We start from the raw sequence: 19,842 nt of genomic DNA on the forward strand, positions 1-19,842 counted from the left end.
GTAACAGTAAACATATTATTAATTATATAATTTATTAATATTAATGCTATCTATTTCATGGTAAATATATACACATGGTTTTACATTATTTAACTCCTTTTTAAAAAAAAACGACTTCATATATATATATACCATTACTCTATTAAATGTATTAACTTTAATAAAATAAAAATAATCTTATTCTCATATTTACGGTAAAATTTAATATTTTCGATGAAATAACTAGCATTTTAAGGAAATGATCAGAGGATATGAATCTGGAAAGGAGTGGGACTAATTAATGAAATGAATGATGCATATATACTTAATTCCTATTTAGGTGAGATTGGGTGGGGGGTGTTAGACATGAGCAAACGTGTCGATCTACAACAAATTGAAGAATTGGGACTCAACTCCACAAGTTTGGAGTTTGAGAAATAGAGATTTTAAATAAAAATGTGTTTTTTGGAAAAGTTTTATTTTAAAACTTTTGCTAAAAGTGTTTTTAGACAATTTTTAAGTTTTTTTAATTCTTAAAAGCCTTTTCAATTATTTTTACCAAACAAATTTTTTTTTCTTATAACTTTTTGAGTCTTAAACGTATTTTTAAACTCATTAAACGTACACCCAAACATATCCTAAATAAGAATGACAGGTTATTTAAGACCTGTCATGCGAAGTGAGCTTCAAACAAACTCTCATATTACTTAAAAAAAAATCTCTATCCCCATGGGACGGGGCACACTAGGTGTTCTTTCTCATTCTATGGTCCATCGGTTCCCTAGCAATTGAATACCATTTATGGTAACAGACAACTCCGCAGCAGCTCCCCCCACCCAAACGAGGAGAGAGACTACTCGGCCGCCACGAATGAAGCCAAAACAATGTTGGTAGAACATCACCGGGTATGGATAGAATTGCTGCGGCCGCAATCCACCCACAGAAGCTCATGCCTCAAGCTTGAACCTACCAAACATTGCTGACGGCTATTATATAGACCACTTAAAAAAAACACCAGCCTCTGGTTTTGATGAAAAACAATATTGTGTCTGATAACTGCTGAGGAAAAACTGAAAATACTCATGATTTCTCCGTATTTTCTATAAAAAATATAATTTTAGGGTCTGAAAAGATTTAAATTGTGTTTACGATTTCAGTTAAATTTCTCGAAACTGGTTCCAAAAAAGATTGTCCGACCGATTACCCAAATTAGGATGTGTTTGTTAAAGGGTTTTGGTCCTAGCAAAAATTGATAGATTAAAAAAAAAAAAAAAAAAAGAGGTGAAAAAGTAATAATGTTTGGTATAGAAAAAATGAATATATATATATATATATATATATATATATATATATATATTTTGTAGTGATTTTTTTATTTGAATAGTAATAAAAAGTGATTAATATGATGTAAAAAGTAAAAGAATGTTGAAAAAATTAAAAAAGTAAGATGAATAGTATTGAAAGAAAAACATTTAAGGGTAATTATCTTTTGTCTCCATGAACGACAGCGCCTTGCCACTTTTCTCTCATGAACTATCAACTATGACACCTGATCCCATCAAACTACCATCTTATAACAAAAAGCCCTATTCCGTCAGTCAAAGAGGTTAAAATTGACGGTCAACAGTCATGTGCAAGTCATATGCCATTTTAAATTTTTTTCTTCTACTTTTGCCCTCACTTCAAACAAATAAAGTGAATATGTTTAGAGGGTATAAGCGTCATTTTCTTGGTTTGAAGTGAGGGCAAAAGTGAAAAATAAAAAAATAAAATTAAATGACACATGATTTGTACATGACCGTTGACCGTCAATTTTAACCCATTTAACTAACAGAATGAAGTTTTTTGTCATAAAATGGTAGTTTGATGGAATCAGGTGTCATAATTGGTAGTTTTAAGGTGTTGTAGTTCATGGAGACGAAAGGTAATTACCCCCAACATTTATCAAATGGGGCAGAGTTTTTGGTGGGTGACACCTAATTTTAGGCTTCTAGCATCTAATTAAGAGAAGCATTACAACAAAACTATCACAAAGCTTAAAGATTAAATCACTTGAAGTAGCCCAACGAAATCCAAGGATTAGAAAAATAACCTAATTTTCATGATAAATCTTGGAGACTCAAGGGCTAGGTAGCTAGCAAGCTAGGGTTAGATATTGTTCAGCATAAGTACTAGCTGCTAAATTGCTAATAGCTTTGAATGGCAGCATGCATGAGTCGCTATAAACTAATTATAGCAGCTCAACTACTCAGCTCAATTGATGCTTCCATCTCTTGATAATTTAATTACATTAATTTGTCAACTCGTTTTATAAATGACACATAAATCATTAATTCCAAACATATATCACACTCGCATATCTTGAGTCTAATTAAAAATCATTTTAATCGTAGAAATACTCTGCAAAATTTCAATACAGCAGTCAAATTGTTTTATAAATTATTCATAAATCATTTTAAATTGATCCAAATATCTCTCTGGAATAGGATCACTCCATGTTAAGTGAAATTGAGTTAAAATTTTATTTTGTTACATTTAAATAATATTCTGACTTAACCTAAGTGTCAATACAATCAAGTGTAGTAGTCTAGTAGACCACAATCAAAGGCTACTAAATTAATGGCCACTATGATGCAATTGTATGGAGGCATCATCAACATTGCCCACTACTAAATTGAAGTTTTTGCTGATTTTTTTTTTCTGAAAAAAAAAAAAAAATCAAAAGACCACATGCAAATACCAAAGCATGACAGCCACTTTGCAGTTTTGCATATCTTTGGGGCGACATAGAACTGTAGTCCTTGCAAAGTTCCAGTACATTTCACAGACACACGGGTGAGCCATGGTTACATGGTAGTACTACACGTGAAGAAATCCTGACAATAAAATTTTACCACCTTTACCTTCCCATTTAGGCATTCCAACCAACTTTCTAAGTACACCCCAACTCTTTTTTCTTTTTTTTTCGTTTGAAAATGGTGTGTGTGTGTCTCTCTCTCTCTATATATATATTGATGGGATATAAATGTAAAAGATAAAACAAGAGATAGAGAAGGAGAAAGTATTATTAAACAAAGCCAATTACATACCCTAGATTGAGTGCTTTGAGATAAACCGCTGTTTAAGTTAGGTTGTAAACCTACATGTTCTGATCTTATCGAGAGGTTGAACCTTTTACATAAAAGAAAATGTTCTAGGTACTATAATTTTTATTACAATTTTTTGTTCTTTTTTGTAAATTGTTATACTAATTCATAATAATTAGTAAAATGATTAAGAATATAGAAACTTCCATGCCAATTTATAAAGAAACTTGCAGTAAATTAAAACCACCCCTAACAGGAGAAAAAAAAAAAACAAACAAACAAACAAACTCAAACCCACTTTATTAGAGCTTTAAGTCATTTTGGGTGAATTGTGAATATATATAACCTAAGAGAAACTTATTTTACAGATTAATTGTTGAATTTGTGAAACTCGTTATACAAATTCAATAATTGGTTTGTAAAAGAGATAAACACGTACTTAGAATAAAGCTGAAAACAACACAAGAATCATAGAAGTACATATATAAGCTTTAATATTAATGATACATCACGCTCGTGCTCCTCACAATCTTGTATATATAAGTCAAATTTTGAAAAGCTTATAATGGAGTACACAAAACAGGCAGAAGGATTAATATTCCACGAAGGAATGTCTATCTGCACAGTCAAAAAACACCAGCTACATAAATCATATTGTACACCGAGATTAAAAAGAAAAAAACGAAAGCTACCGACACCAAGCAGACATTCTGGTATGTGCAAGCCCTCTGTGGGCATCACATCGCACGTCACACTCCTCTAGATCAGTACAAGCGGCAATCTCATTGGTGCACGTACGGGCTAGGTAGGCATGATATGCTAATATGCATCATAATAGTTGCAAGTGTTTGAAGAATCCGATCAAACTTTATGACTGATACGAATTATACAGCAGTTTTCTCATCTTTCTCGTACCAAAACCGGTATCCCGCCGCTGAAAGAGGCGGTGAGACCGGGGGAGAACCGCGGCGTGCGGCTCGGTTTCGCCAAGTCTATGTGGAACCGACGAAGCAATGAAAACGCCACCGTTTTGAGCTCCACTAGAGCCATGTCTTTCCCCAAACAGACCCTAAGCCCAGCTTGGAAAACTGGGTACTTGAAAGGGTTTTCCGGGAAAAATACACCATCCTTCAACCACCTTTCTGGCTTGAATTCCAAGCAATCCGAACCCCATATTTCTTCGACCCGACCCATTGCGTATGGATGGTAAGTAACCCTAGTGCCTCTCCTCACAAAAGTCCCGTCTGGCAGAACATCATCTTCTTGACAAAACTTGGAATCGAATTGTATAGGCGGATAGAGTCTCATGCTTTCATACACTGCAGCTTGAAAGTAATGGAGCTCCCGGAGTTGTTCGAAGCTTGTCAGCTCCCGGTCTGCTCCGACGACCCGGTCGGCTTCTTGCCGGAGTGCTGACTCGACGTCCGGGTGGTTTGCCAACAGCCAGAAGAAGCTAGTCAAGGCTGATGCAACCGTGTCGCGGCCCGCTAAGAGGAAGCTTATGATGATGTCTCTCAAATATATTTCGTCATTCACGAAGCTCATGAACCGCGACAAAAGATCTTTGTGAGTGGAAAATCCCATTTTGCGCTTCTGCCTAATGACTTCTTCTGCCAAAATGTTGATCATGCTAATAGCTTTTCGTAATTTCCTCTCACTTCCTAGATTGAGCATCCGTTTGATTTTCCAAACAAGCGGGGAGACAGTCATGGCTCTCTCGGCAGACAATTTCGAAGCAAGGTCAAAGGAAACAGCGAATTCCGACATGGGCAGTGACAACTCCAAGCATCTGGGGTCCAGCCCGAACGAGAATCTGCAGATGCAATCGAACGAAAATCTCCGAAACAAGTCTTGTAAATCCAGAACCCCATCTTTTTTTTTGGATAAAAGCGGGAGAAGCCGGGTTTTAATCTCGTCATTGACAATCTCCAAAGCATACGATCTCAGGGAGTACCTGTTGAGCTCTAGACTCGCCATCTTTTTCTGGAATCTCCATAAATCCCCGTCCACGTTGAATATGCCCCGACCCAGAAAATCACCCAAGATGACGGAGAAGGATTTGCCTTTAGGGAAGTTCTCAAATCTTGTTTTGAGCATGTACTCCACGTTATCCGGGTTGGCGGTGATGGTGTTTCCAAGAACATGTATGTGGATGGTCCGACCCGGAGAGTTTTTCAGAAGATGAGCATACCAATCACAAAGATTTTCAAATTCGTTGGTCCAGCTGGACGTGAGATAAGCGTGACAGATTTCACAGTTGCACCAAGGCTTGTTTAGTTTGAGTAAGTAGAGCAGGAGCAGAGAAAAGACAAGGGAAGAAGAGAATAAAAGAAGGGAAAAACAAGGGTCTTGAAGAAAATGCAAGAACCAGGAAGCGTGGAGCTGGAGCTCCATTGATGATGGGAAAAAAAGATAGAAGAGAGGGAAAGAAAGAGTGAGAACCAATGAAAGATAGAGAGACAAAAGAGGGATTGGATGCTCGAGTTTTATATTTTCTATGTAGAGTGTGTTGATTGAGTTCAGTGGTATTCTCTGATTCCACTGACAAAGAAAATTAAAAAAAAAACAAAAAAAAAAAAGCAAACAAAAATAAGAGCACGTAAAACCCGTGCGCTAAAAGAAGCCAATATAAATTACAGGAGGCATCTTCTGCGTCAGCTAATGTAAACCTGTGAAGTTCCACCCACGTGCTTATGTTCCTATCCGTACCAACTACCCTCTTCTTTATCAACTAATTAATGCGACACTTCTTTTCCCGCATTTGATTAAAAAATAAAAATAAAAAATGCGACACTTCACATTCCCCGTCTCTTTTAGTACATTCATCACATTTCGATTGACATTGTCTCTAAATTTTAGAAAATCATATGAAAATTCTTACATACTTTTTTTTTTTTTTTTTTTTTTTTAAATAATCTTAAATTTATTTTAAAATAATCATCATCGTAGAATTTTTCTAAATATTTTTTTCAAGCCGATGTGTCATCATCTTATGTCTTTACTTACTAAAATAATAAATCATTTGGAACCGATTTTTGAGAAAAAGTCTTGACTCAACTTTTTTTGGTTGATTTGACACACTTTCACTTAACTCATAACTTTTCAATCCAACTAAGAGTATTATTAATTAACTCACCAAATTTTACTCATTAAAATAATTAAAAATTCTTTTATTTATTTATTTATTTAATTGCTTATTTTTTTATATCACCCTAGCAGCCTCACTATTTTATCAATCAACTTTTACTATTCTATTTAAATATTATTTTTTAAATATATTTTTTTTTTCTATTTTAATTACTCACTTTTTTAGAGCACCCCAGCAGTCTCACTACTTTAGCAATCAACTTTTACTATATTATTTAAATACTATTAAATGATGAGAAAGAAATGAAAAACCAAAAGGGAGAGAGAGAAATTATTTTTTTATTCAATAGGTAAGTGAACATTACTAACTATTAATCGTGAGTACTGTTTACTCACCATTTTTTTCTCATTAAAATTGTAAGGCTGAAAATGAGAGTTTTTAGCTACTTTCACCAAATTGCTCCACCAAAATAACTAAAAAATAATTTTTGGTGAGGTTGCTAATAGTGCTCTAATAAGAGTCATTGATAAAAATCAAACAAATTTAATAAAATTACAACAAAATTTAATTATGCGTGGTGGTCGGACCACCCTAAGAGTATGGGGGTGGCTTGGCCATCCCCAAACACGTAGGGGTGGCTCGGTTGGGGGTGGCTGCGACCACACCTAAATCTGTGGTCCCCTCGGATTCTTATTGAAGGTGGCCAGCTACCCACAAGTTCAACCATTTTTTCTTTTTCTTCTATTTTATTTTTTTAATTTATAAGTTTGAGAGAAAATAATAATAATCAAAAATTTAAAAAAAAAAGGTTTTTTGAAAAACCTTTTCTATTTTTTTAGGAATAGCTTTTCCTCTTTGTGAGGGAGGAATAACTATTCCTATAAATAAATCTCTACCAAACAAAAGAATTATTATTTTAAATAAATAACCATTCTATTTTAAGAGTATATTTCGCAAACCAAACGAGTATAAATGTTAAAAACTCATGATTTGAATTATCAACGCAACTAATTTGAGCATTCAATGTGGAGGATAAAATATTGATTATATGGTAAAAAAAAAGAAAGAATTTGTTTGACACCCAAAGGAAAAAAAACACATATCTATCACATGTATAGTCTGAAGTGCAGTTCTCCCCAAATAAAAGAAACAAAACACATTATTTGATACCCCAAATATAGAAAAGGAAAGAGAGGGCAACAAAATGTGAAAACATGTGACTTTGGACTGCACAGGGCAGGTGGGATTGTCCAAATTACATAAAATTTGAACAGCCAAATTGTAAGGAATTTTTAGTGCATTTTAAAGTGTCAATGTTACCTTCGGACGGAGGAAGGGGAGGCAATGGCCACCCTCCAACTCATAATGCAAAAAAAAATAATAATAATAAATAAATAATTGAAAGTAAAAAAATAATTTATAAGATAATTTTTATTTTTTTTGCAATACAATTTATTGATCTTCGGCCTTTGCCCATATTAAAATCTGTCTCCGTACTTGAGATCTCAGGAACTATCATACTAAGTAGGTATTTGATTTTTTATTTTTAATTTTAAATAATAATAATTTTGGGTAAGACCCATCAACTCAAGTGAAGGGTTAATCCTAAAAAATATTTTATTGAATAAATACCAATTTTCAGAAAGAGGAATGATACAACCCCAAATTGAGCCAACTCTTTTCTTATTTTTTTAATTTTAAAAATAATGAAATAAAAAATTAAAAAAGTTTATGAAACAATAATTTAAAAAATTGGTCATTATTATGAATAAAAGTATAATTTTTATTTTTTTGAAAAATACCAAATAAAAGAAGGATCAAAATAAAAATGATTGTTTCATAAACTTTTTTAATTCTTAATTTTGTTATTTTTTAAATTAAAAAATAAGGTAAAAAATTCTTAAACAAAATACAGTTTTTATTTTTTAAAAAACGCCAAAAAAATAACCAAAATAAAAATTATTGCTTTAATTTTAAAAAATAAAATAAAGTAAAAATTGACCCAAAGTTAAGCATTTCCCTTTCAGAAATTTCAAATTGAATACTTTTTTTTAAAATCAAACCTCCAAGCCTTTGTTTAACGTACACGTGCTGTAAAAGAATGATCAAATTATTGTGCAGTGACAGCACTTGTGACGTCGAGGGCCATACGTACATGCAAGTGGCAGTGACAGCACTAATCAAGCAGCTGTCTTTGGGAGAAATGATGAGGTCGTGAATCTTGATTTAACAAAACTAAGAAGATAGCGGTTGTTAATTAACATCTTCACTTTTTATTGCTAGATTTGATTGATGAAATATTTTGTATGTAAAAATAAAATTGTAGTAATTTTTTATTTAAATAATAATAAAAAGTGATTGATGTAATATAAAAAGTAAAATATTATAGTTAATTTTAAGATAAAATTTTTGGGTTTTTAGGTCCAATCTGGTCCAGTTTAGGCCTTTGGCAAACATCACTTCATTTTTTTTTAAAAAAAAAAATCAACATCAAAATATTATCACTTTTATATTATATAATTCACTTTTTATTATTATTTAAAAAAATCACTACAAAATAAATTTTTTTTTTTTTTTCACTTTTTAATACCATTTTTTCACTTTCTTATACCAATCATTATTTTCTTTTTTAATTATGAAGAGCGTGTTAGAATTCCCTTGTTGTTTAACAAACAAGGCCAAAATAAAAAATGGCTCAAATCGTCCTCTTTGCACTTTATTTCGGCGGTTATATAATTGCAAGGGAAAATTGTAATGTTGGTCCATAGAGTTTTAAGATCCCACAAATCAGTACCTATGGTTTTAAAAATTACAAATAATTTATTGTGTACATCTTTTCTCGAAATCGTCATGAAATTATATATTTATTCTAAAAGACTTATAATAAAGAAAAAGGAAACAATAAAAATAGGCATTAGACAGAGTAAGAGTGGTTCAACCATCTCCTCTAGGCGACTCAACGGTGTCCGAACCACACCAACCCAAAGCCTAGCACTGACTTTTTTATTTTTTAAACAATTTTTATAATGAATGTATAATTTCATAATGACTCAACTGAAAAATGGTCAAATCTTGTACAAAATAAATTATTTACTACAAAGGCATATCAGAGATAATTATTTTTAAAAACTTATTTGTCAATACCTCAAATTAGAGACCAATTTTACAATTTTCCATCGATCTAAAGTTTGATCTCCGAATCACAAGGCCATTGGTGTAAGTGTAACCAGCGTTTCATTGGCATTAACCCGCAGTCTTTTCCGATGGATGGTGACGGAGACAATTAAAATATTGACTATATATAATAAACAAAACCAGAAAGGAAATCTGAATTGACCCACAAAAACTTTTTTTTATCTGAACGGGAAAAGTTGTTTTTACTAGCTACCAGCCTACCAGCCTACCACCTAATTGAGCTCATTTTCAAATCACAAATTTAAAAATATAAACTTGATTTGGTAATGTGTCTTGAAAGATATAATTTTTAAAAGTAATCTGGTGTAATATTATATGAAGGTGAAAATTAATTTTTAATAAAATTTAATGTGTTAATTTCTTGAAGCAAATTATTATACCAAAAGTCATGACTCCAAAACGCCCCCCCTAATTTCTTCTCCGATCAAGAGTTAATCGCAAGAGATATGTTTCAATTGCATTTTATTAAATTACTATTTATCTAAAAGGGATCAAAACATTAATAAACTGCTAAGTCTAATTTCGATAGAGACAAAACTTAATTTTTAGGCAATACTACATATTCAACTCTTATTCTATTAAGCTGATTTGGCAATGTCAAACAATTTTTACTAAAAGATTATAGAATTTAAAAATAGATGAACATTGCTATATTAATTTAATAAGACGAGAGTCGAGTAATTAATCATAAATAAGATGAGATTGATTAGGAAGATTGTGGAATGAATAGAGTGTATGTTGGTGGTCCTTTGTTGGAAATCTTGCTTTACTTTACAATCCTTTTCCTAGGGGCCTAGGGGCAATTAGGTGCCTATATATATATATATATATATATATATATATATAGGATATATATAGGTGTGAGCTAATTAGGTATTACTTGCTTTATATGGGGGATTGACGAAAGGACTGGGACACCTTTTAACGTCTGAAGTAAAGTAATTAACCAACTAAAACAGGCAATTCTAGGCATAAACATCATAAGATGCCTATTTACTTGTCGGCAAGGGTGCAGCTTAGGTTGCTCGATTATGAAGCTAATAAAAGTTGTAATGTATAATACATTCTTTTTGTTCTTGGGAAACGGGAAGACAGAGGGCATGCACCTAATGAAAGCTGACGAAAGATTTGGCTTAGTTACTGTTAAAAAAAAAAAATTACCGAGATTTTTGTTTGTAGTGTTTTTAACTATTTATATTTAATTTGAGAGAAAATTACACTTACCTTTTAAATTACCATCTCATTAGTTGTGTGTTTGTGATTGTGATTTTATAGGTGAAAATACAATTTGGAACTAAATCACATAAAATGGATTGTTTGGGATTGAGTTTTTAAAAACTTGCGAGTTAAAAATATAGAAAATTTGATTTTTCAAATCACGGACAAAGTGATGTTTTTTGAAAACTCATAATTTTAAAAGCTAAACTGCGATTTTAAAGGTTAAACTGTAATTTTTTTCAAATGCTTAATATGTTTTTAAGAATCATTTTTCTAAATCGCATATTTTAAAATAGCAAACCCAAACAAACCCTTAATGTCTTTACAAATTACCAATTGTGTCAATTAATGTCCATTCTAAACTATCAAAAAAATGTCAATATCTCCAAAAAAACATGTAAGGGGGAATGGTTACATGAAAATAAAATACAGACAACAAAGGTTTGAACAACCCAACAATATGCCTCAATAAAACTGGATCAATGCAAGTATACAGAAAATAAAATAAATGTTCCCACTGAATGAAACAACCCTATGAAATGGCTGCTAGTTAAGACGGTTTGTAGCATAGCAAAGACAACACGAAAAGGGGCATAAACCTTGCATTTTCTCCCAAAATGGAGCTACTGCCCACCTTCACCAAAATGGCCGAAAGATTTCTCAACCTTTCCTGAACCCATCAAAACAACAAGAAGAAAAGCATTGGCAGAGTCAAAATAATATTGCTTATATGAATATTTTGTGTCTAAATAAATTTCAAGTAAATATAGCTCAGTACTTGAGGGTTTTTTTTTCTTTTCTTTTCTTTTTCCGAGCTTGAGTTTTCATTATTTGTTAACAAGCTAGTAGAAACTCCTTAAGAGGTCTATTTAACAATTTAAAAATATTGAACGTTAATATAATTTAAATTCCTATAAATTAAAGTCAGAATTTTGATATTTATTCCACATAATTATTATTCATTTTTTTTTTGTTGGGTAGGCATTACTTTAGTTCTCTCATTAATTCTCACTCTCACTCTCACTCTCACTCCTCCTAGCATAACATTCACATCCGTTCAGTAAGTTTTATCTAAAAAAAAATTGATTTAATTTGTTTCTATTTTAAAATTCTAATTAATTAACCAAAATAATATTATTGGACCAGGCAGCGGAATGAGAATGTCGTGACCCAGTGCGTTTGTGTCTTTTGATGAACACAGGCCAGGTGTATTGTTCTTTTGTGTTCCCTCCATCCTACAATTGCATGGCTGTGGCTCGATTGGTTGACCCAATTGGCAGAGAAAAAAAGAAAAAGAAAAAAGCAAGTTGGGATGAGATAGACACTAGACAGGGCTCCTGATCAAAAGACAAATTCGGGAAAAAAAAAAGCTTGCAAAAAAAGGGCTCTTTCCCAAAATAAAAAGAGTCCAAAAACACTGAATGCGTTGGGGAGCTGGGATGCATGGATCGATGGACGAAACTGAAGTGACGTGACTGCGGACCATATGGTATTATGCAGAGGAACATGTGGGAAAAACAAAGAACACACAAACACATACAGAGACAAGAAGAAGAAAAAAGCTGCGGATTTTAGATAATAGTAATATGACTAGCTAGGTATATATTGTAGCACAGGAAACAAATATCAACACGGCTGTGCGTGCATGTGTGCCTGGTTCTCCCTCATCGATTGATGCTGATCATCAACTTGGCCTTGGTGGGGAATAGGGGGTTGCCACAACAGTCAAAAAGGTGGCCCAATTGCCTGCATCAAATCTATATATTATGATATCGTTTCATATATGAGAACCATAGGGTTAGGGATAGGGATGATAGTACATGGCCAAACGCTGCTAATAGATATGTGGTCAGGATTGAATCCGGCAAAATACTTGGCGGGTATTTTGTGTCTATCTATATATATAGACGATGTCAAAAAAAAAGAAAAAGAAAAAAAAATAGTGTAAGGTAGCTTTTAGATATTTGTTTGGGTCGTCTCGTTAGCCACCCAAAGGGTGGTTAGGCTACGTACTCTTAAAACTTAATTTGGGGGTGACTTTAGAAAAAAAAAAGGAATAATAATAATAATTTGATTGCTTAAAAAGGATGGTTCGATAATTTCAACAATATCTAAAAGTCACTTATGATTTATTTATTTTTTATTAAAAAAAATAATTTTAAATGAATGCGCGCGTGTTGAAAAAAATGTATTACACCGTATCCAAATCCACGTGGTCACCCCCATTAATTTTGAACTACCCATTACTGAAACTAAAGAAAACGAGACAGCTGAAAAAAATGGTGTCATAATCAACCAAGAAAGCTAGCTTGGGGGCTTGAAAAGTAACTCAAATTGGATAAGATCTCCATTCTCATATGAAGATGGATAAAGTCTTCTTTTAAATTGAATTAAACCATTTTTTTTTTAATCTAGTCTATTATATATATATATATATATATATATATGAAAATCACATGCATGCGTCATTTAAAATATTATCCACATTTAGAAAATTTTGTGGATGAAGATATATAACCTAATGGATGGGCGGGCTTATAATTGAATGCGTTGAAAAATACCAGAAACACAAAGTTTCAATGATTAAATCATCTTCATATGCCGTGTTTAATTTCTTCTCTACCTCCGTTTCTAGAAGTAACTCATGCACCATATATATTGCGACAAAATTTCAAATGATTACATATACATACTGACATACATAATACATGCATGTATAAATTAAGCTTAATTAGTTTGGTTTTGCTGACTGTTTGGGTATTTAAAAAAAAAACACAAATGGAGAAACTCCATACAAGTGGTCGTGTAGCTAGCCACTGCGATTCTGCGAAGCCATATATAATGTCGGCCACTTTTAATGGTAGCCATTGAACCATATATATGAAATATCAGACACAGATTCTTGTTCTTGGAAATCCTTTCTCTTTGCATTTATATCCGGACCAGTAAATGTTCTCTTTATTTTAGTTATAGAAAAAAAATTCTTGTTTCTTCTTTTAGCTACAAGTACTTTTTAATTAAAAGCATCTGCATTTTATTCTCTATTTTAACTATCAATTTTTTTTTTATTTAAATATTATTTTTCAAGAATTTCTTTATTCTTTGTAAAAAATAAAAAATTGAGAGAAGTGAGAGTGATAATTTTTTTTTTTTAAAAAAAATGTTATTTTTGGGATGGAATATTCACCAAATTTTATTGCTAGATCGAGTAGCTAGCTGGATTTGATTAGCCAGGTGTGAATGCTCATTCCAGACCACTTTCATAATTTTTTGTTATTATTTATATTTTCTCTTTAATTAAGGAGGGAACAATAAGATTCTGAAGACTCCAAATCTTAAAATATCTCATACTGGCGTCTGATAAGTATAATTGATGCTTTAAAGTTTAATTAGGATAATTGACTCCATAATCCTATTGTCTTGTCAAAACAACTTGGCCCCTTTTATGTGTTAATAAAGCCTGTGATCGTTCCCAGGTGACATGACTAAATCACCATATATGCAAGTGTCACACTAGGAAAGTATGTTTAATGGAGCACTATCTCTGGCAAAAATGGAACCACTAAAGAATGTTCCAAGGAAACAATAACTTTGAAAGTGGAGAGTACTGAAGACTCTTCCAGGAGTTTGATTTAATTTCCTATTTTTGGAAGACCATTATCTCAGATCCTCTCAGAGCCGCCGTACATTATTACCAGTGCAATCTTTGTTGTACGTCCCTTCAAACCAAACACTCATGCCTTTCAAATTTGCAACTTGCATCACCCGTCACTATGAGACAAGTTCATTGGCAGTCTCTATATTAATTTATTAAACAAATTCAATATTTATCCAGTTTCTGCTTGTAATTTTGTCAGAATAGTAATTAAATTGTTTAATAAGTTATTTCTTTATCAGTTTTATCTTTTGAAATAATTGGTGAGTTATCTCAGCCAGTTTTATAGGGAGAATCTGAGCCTCAGGAGATGATAAAGGAAAAACTCGATCATTGGCTAGCAGTGGATCCGTGGAAAAGGAAAATCGACAAGGAACATGTTAAGTCAATGGAAAATTCCTATTCTGGTGAAAATATTTTAGATTGTAGACACTAGCTGCCCTAATAGCTAGCATTCTAAAACCATGGGAGATGAAAAACCATACCCAGAACTAGAAGAGTCGTGGTATTTAAAAAAGAAAAAGGAAAACAACTTTTATTATTATTATTTTATATATATATATATATATATATATATATATATATATATATATATATATATATTATTAGCAATTTTCCTACGTACCCGAATGATTAGCATTAATTCAGATAGAAATTGCTTTAAATACACAGCCCTAAACCATGCATGAAGCAGAAATGGTCAACAAACAACTAAGTCCACTCCATTTGTTTTTGGTAACCCTAGTAAAGGTGTTCAAGAGTGGGTTGCAGAGCTGAATACACAGCATTCCATCCCTCCTGCGTAGGGTGCGCACCGTCCCAAAAGAATGATGCTTTGGGGTCCTTACAAAGAGTATATTTTTTGGCCCCACTCTCATCCACATTCCCACAGTTATAATCGCTGCTTATGCCAAAGCAACATGGCTTCAATGGGTTCTCAAACTTTCTACTTCCTGCACAAAATGAAGATACAAATTGAAATCACTTTGTTTTTGATTCCTGAAAGCCAACCAAAATAATTTAATTCAAAATGGCTCTCAACGGCCACACTGATCATGGGGTAACCTACGACAAAGGCCCAAACCTATAACACCAACCCAGCCTACACACTGTTTTCATCAAGCCCATACACTAAAATCTTTTGAGTAATTATTATTGTTAAGAATATTATTCTAGGATTATTTACTTTATTATATGTATTCTAGGTCTACTAGGTTATTTGTCTATCACTCATAACCTTTCTATAAATAGAGGTCTATGTAATCACATCAATATCAGTTCTCTAACAATGTAGTCCATTATATGCTTATTCTCTCTCTCTTCTCTCTCCAATATATTTAAGACTTACAAATGAAAGCAATTGTATAATCACCTGGGCTTTTACCTTTGTTCTCGATTACGAACATGAAGGAGGCATAGAGATCAAGAATGAGGAAAGGAGAGTCGTTGGTTTCGTTATTCAACGTAGCCACGGCTTTTTCCAACAAGAGGTTGTGGTAATTCACGAGCAAGTTTACGGTTCCATTGCATTGTCGGAATGAGGCCACGGCCGTGCTCCTAGGGAGACATCCTAAAGGCTGTAAAGCTGTCACTGCTACTTTTTTTACTCCCAGCCCATGAATGCGTTTCAAGTTCACCGCAAGTTGTTTCACCACTTTGAGAATGAAAGATTGAATTGCCTACAAAAGTGGAAATATTTAGGCAAATTAATTCATGCATGCAGCTTTCTTACAAATTGATTATTATCTAAACGGTAATCAAATTAAATTGTTTAATGACCGACCTGATAAATACTGTGTAAACTTATAAAGAGATGATAATTTAAGTAACACTGTTACATTAACAATAATTAAATTTAATTTTAGTGGTAAAAATAGTAAGTGGCACATGAATTACCACAGTAAGTTGTAAAGAGACTTATAATAAAAATTCTTATACGTAAACTCTTAATTTTTATTTTTTATTTTAATCTTTCCTTCTCTATTTTTTCTTTTCTGGGATTAGGCAGAGGTGACAAATTATAGAGAACTAGCTAATTAATGCTACAACTTTAAGTGTCTCACATAATTTTAGTTTTCAATGATGAATTATTATTATTTAATATCATAAAGTATCCAGAGTTTCTGCCTTTCTGGATGGGAAAGAACCACCAAGCCCATCAACAGGGCCATATGCTTATGGCATTCACACGTCGAGCCGACGAGAGACAAGAGTCACACAAACAACACTTTAAAAAAGAAACAAAAACAATCATCCTGGGGTGGTTGAAACATCAAAATGTCACTAATGTCTAATCTGGTTAAGCACTTGTGGATGGATCAAACTTTTTAAAATAAATTTCCTTAAATCTCAATATTATTTTAAAATTAACTAATTTTAAATTTTTATCAGATCAATGTTTATTACATTTAATGTATAAAAAATATTAAAATTGATGAAATCTAAACTTTTAATTTTATGAATTCTACATATTAGAATACTCCAACAGTACTTCTAGAGAGGATCAATATCCTATCCCATAATTTCTATCCATAAAAGAGAAAACCTACTGCTTGGTAAGTCTACGTGGCAAACGTCCAGCGGGGACATAGTAGCAGTTTATTGGCCTAGCTAGGAGCTAGGACTAGGAGATGCGGTCAAAATGTTTTGGAAAATGCTTGGCCGTGTCCACAACTTTTACTACGAAATTATTTACACAATTATGAATTGTCACCTTAGCTGGTAAATGATTTTGTTGTAGTGCTTAATTATGTTTTTATAAAAAATATTAAGTAATAAAATTTGATAAATAAATTTACTTATTTAACTGCTAATGTGGTAAATGATACATAAATTGCCCGGTCAACTTATATAAAAAAATAATAATAATAATAGAGGAAAAGCTAGCTATAATAAATTCTCACCGGAGCAGACCCGCCGCTACTGGCAATGTAAGCATAGTCATTGCCGGAGAGGGTGACGAGGGCGACGGAGGACTGGAGGTCTCTAATGGTAAACACGTTGTCTGTGATGAGAGGGTGGAAGGTATCGATCTGGGTCGTCATGTTCGGGCCCGGGTATAAGGTCTGAAAAACACCAGTTCCTCCATAGGCAAAGTTCATTCCATATTTCAACAATGGAATCCCATATTTCCTCCATCTGTACGGAATTGGAGACCTAACCCCCACGAACTTAGCTGCAGTACAATTAGATCAGATCGAGAGGCTTAATTTTCTTTTTTCTTTTTTTCTTTATAGGAACAAAAACAAAACTCCTTTTTTTTTTTGTTCTAAGGAGTTCTTATGGAAACAAAGAATAAAGTTCTTATGATTTGTTGAAAAGTGAAAGTTGCGTTTGTGGGGTTAATCAATGTCATCATGATAGAAGGAATAAGGAAACAGAGTGATTAAAGATATATAGAAGAAGAATTATGGTGGTGGGAAACAGAAGCATCAGACAATGAAAGCTGAAAACAAGCGTTACAAGCACCGAAAGTAGGAACGTATACTACAAATAGATGCTGACCCAACAATACAATAATTACAAGCACCACGCGGCCGTGCGGCCGTGTAGCTAGCCAAGTGGAAAAGAACTCAACAACCCACGATCGATATATCAAAATTACACGAACTAAATCTTACCCTATTGTTATTTTATTAGGTTGGTGAGACAATGTTTATTGGCCTCTTCAATTAATTTTTATTAAGAGAAATTAAAGACTAATAGACACTTTCACCATTGGAATTAGGATTCTCATGAAAGAATATCGGTTTAATTAGTTATGTTGGAGAGGTCTTTTGGTCAAAGCCAAAAATACTTCTCACATATAACTAATTAGATAATATCCAGTAGTTCAAATGAACTAAAGAGGAACTGTTCCTTCGGGTTGATCCGATAAAACTGCAATAGAGTAGTTAAAATTACCCAGCTAACTCATGCCCATTAGTTGTGCCAAAAGACAGAGAGAGAGAGAGGAACCACACGTATGGATAGCTATTAAAGTAATAGGAAAAGTGGCAAGCTAGCAGAGAAGAAGAACCCACCGTTGATATACAAAAATTAATAAAAATAATTAATGCCCATTACTTGTGCCAAAAAAGACATTAGAGAGAGAGAGAGAGGGACACACGTACCGATGTAATCGGTGAGGACACGGCCATCGGAGAAACGACCTGCTGGTTTACCTGGAAAGGTGATACCATATGGATATTTCCAAGAGGGCCAAGCTTTGCCGATGTTGCCTGTGTCAGCATATGAATCCCCAAACACAAAGAGCTTTGATGGACGAAATTTAGAGATATGACGATGGCTGTGGTGGTGGTGGTGGTGGTGAGGAGCTAAACTTCCTCGCACCACTTGTTGCGCTGTAAAAAGTCGCACAAACACACAGATTATCGATCGACAAGTATTCAGTTTTCACGGCAAAAGAATGTGATATTAGAAGTAGACTTATTGTGTTAGAAATTAACCTGAGAGAAGAGACAGAAGGAAGTAGCAGAGAACACAATAGAGGAGCTTTTGTGTGTCCATTATAGCTAATTAACAAGAGAAGCCAAGCCTATCGTGAAGCGTTGCACAACCCGTTGAAGATTAACGTGTGTGTGTGTCTATATTATATATATATATATATATATATATATATATATATACACGTGGCTATTCAAAGTGTTTGTGGAGTGAAACAGTGAAGGTCATTTGTACTTATGACTTGTTTGGGTGTGCGTTTGAAGAGTCTAAAAATACGTTTAACACTTAAAAAGTACATTTGAAAAAAATAAAAAAATAAAAAGAAAAAGAAGTAAAGGTTCAACAAGCATAGCTAAAAATGGTCAAAATGAACTTTTCGCAAAAATTAAAAAATGAAGCTTTTACTAAAAAAACGTTTTTTTGACTTAAAAACTCTATTTTTCAAACACAATTCAAAACACGTTCTTAGAAAATGATCGGGATAATATAGATTTTATATAATTCTCTTAAAAAAATATTTTCCATTTCATATTTTATAAAAATGAGTGTTACATGGCTATATATTCATATTTTAGTAGCTAACATAATAATTACCACGTTGATGCAGAAGTTACAATTGATATTTGATACCGAGTTGTTAGATATTCAATTAATGGCGCTAAAATATCTTGACAAAGAATGTAAGCAAAAGAAAGGCAAGACATATCATTAAAAAAAAAAAAAAAAGAAAGGCAAGAATTAATTGTAATATATTTGGGGAAATACTGCGTAGTGTGTAGTGAATAGGCATAACTTTTGCTATGAATTTAAAATCACGTGAACGTATGATTTTAATTTGGAAAGCTTTTCTTGGCACAAATTGCCTGTCACCCAGGGGCAGAATTAGGATTTAGAGTGTAGGGGGACGGATTTTTTTTTTTTTTTTGATTGGGGAGATGGACAGACTTATATAATACAAAAGCACACATAGATAGATATAATCTCTTTATATGTATGTTTATATAAAATAAAAGTATAGAAGTCTTACATTTAATCTCATGGTATAAGAAACACACAATAGTATAAATAACTAGCAAAATAAACTAATTAAACACAATTTATAGGGTTCAAGAAAAACGGTATATTTGAGCGTATACTCATTTTTCTAAGAATTCTTTGAAGCTCCAAGTAACAAC

The 19,842-nt window shown here is 32.8% G+C and overlaps 1 protein-coding gene and 1 pseudogene across 1 annotated transcript; both read right to left on the reverse strand.

The window, feature by feature from the left end:
- Nucleotides 1-3,654: 3,654 nt before the first annotated feature.
- Nucleotides 3,655-5,494, reverse strand: LOC132162001 (cytochrome P450 94C1 pseudogene; annotated as a pseudogene).
- A 9,388-nt stretch (nt 5,495-14,882) lies between these two features.
- Nucleotides 14,883-18,769, reverse strand: LOC132161944 (GDSL esterase/lipase At5g03610-like). Its single transcript, XM_059572169.2, has 5 exons — nt 18,670-18,769; nt 18,334-18,564; nt 17,125-17,396; nt 15,606-15,900; nt 14,883-15,174 (listed from the first exon to the last, which is right to left on the reverse strand). The coding sequence occupies exons 1-5, from the start codon at nt 18,728-18,730 to the stop codon at nt 14,963-14,965; spliced, it is 1,071 nt and encodes a 356-aa protein (XP_059428152.2). The 5' UTR covers nt 18,731-18,769; the 3' UTR covers nt 14,883-14,962.
- Nucleotides 18,770-19,842: the final 1,073 nt, after the last annotated feature.

Source organism: Corylus avellana, chromosome 10 (genome assembly GCF_965113065.1).
Source record: "Corylus avellana chromosome 10, dhCorAvel1.hap1.2, whole genome shotgun sequence".
Taxonomy (NCBI): Eukaryota; Viridiplantae; Streptophyta; class Magnoliopsida; order Fagales; family Betulaceae; genus Corylus; species Corylus avellana.

What these genes read in the sequence shown, in the direction of transcription:
- LOC132161944 (XM_059572169.2), bottom strand. Translation starts at nt 18,730, where the DNA reads ATGGACACACAAAAGCTCCTCTATTGTGTTCTCTGCTACTTCCTTCTG. An exon ending in CCTTCTGTCTCTTCTCTCAG is followed by an intron (nt 18,565 to 18,669) that starts GTTAATTTCTAA and finishes GACTTTTTACAG; the next exon opens with CGCAACAAGTGGTGCGAGGA. An exon ending in TGTCCTCACCGATTACATCG is followed by an intron (nt 17,397 to 18,333) that starts GTACGTGTGTCC and finishes ATTGTACTGCAG; the next exon opens with CTAAGTTCGTGGGGGTTAGG.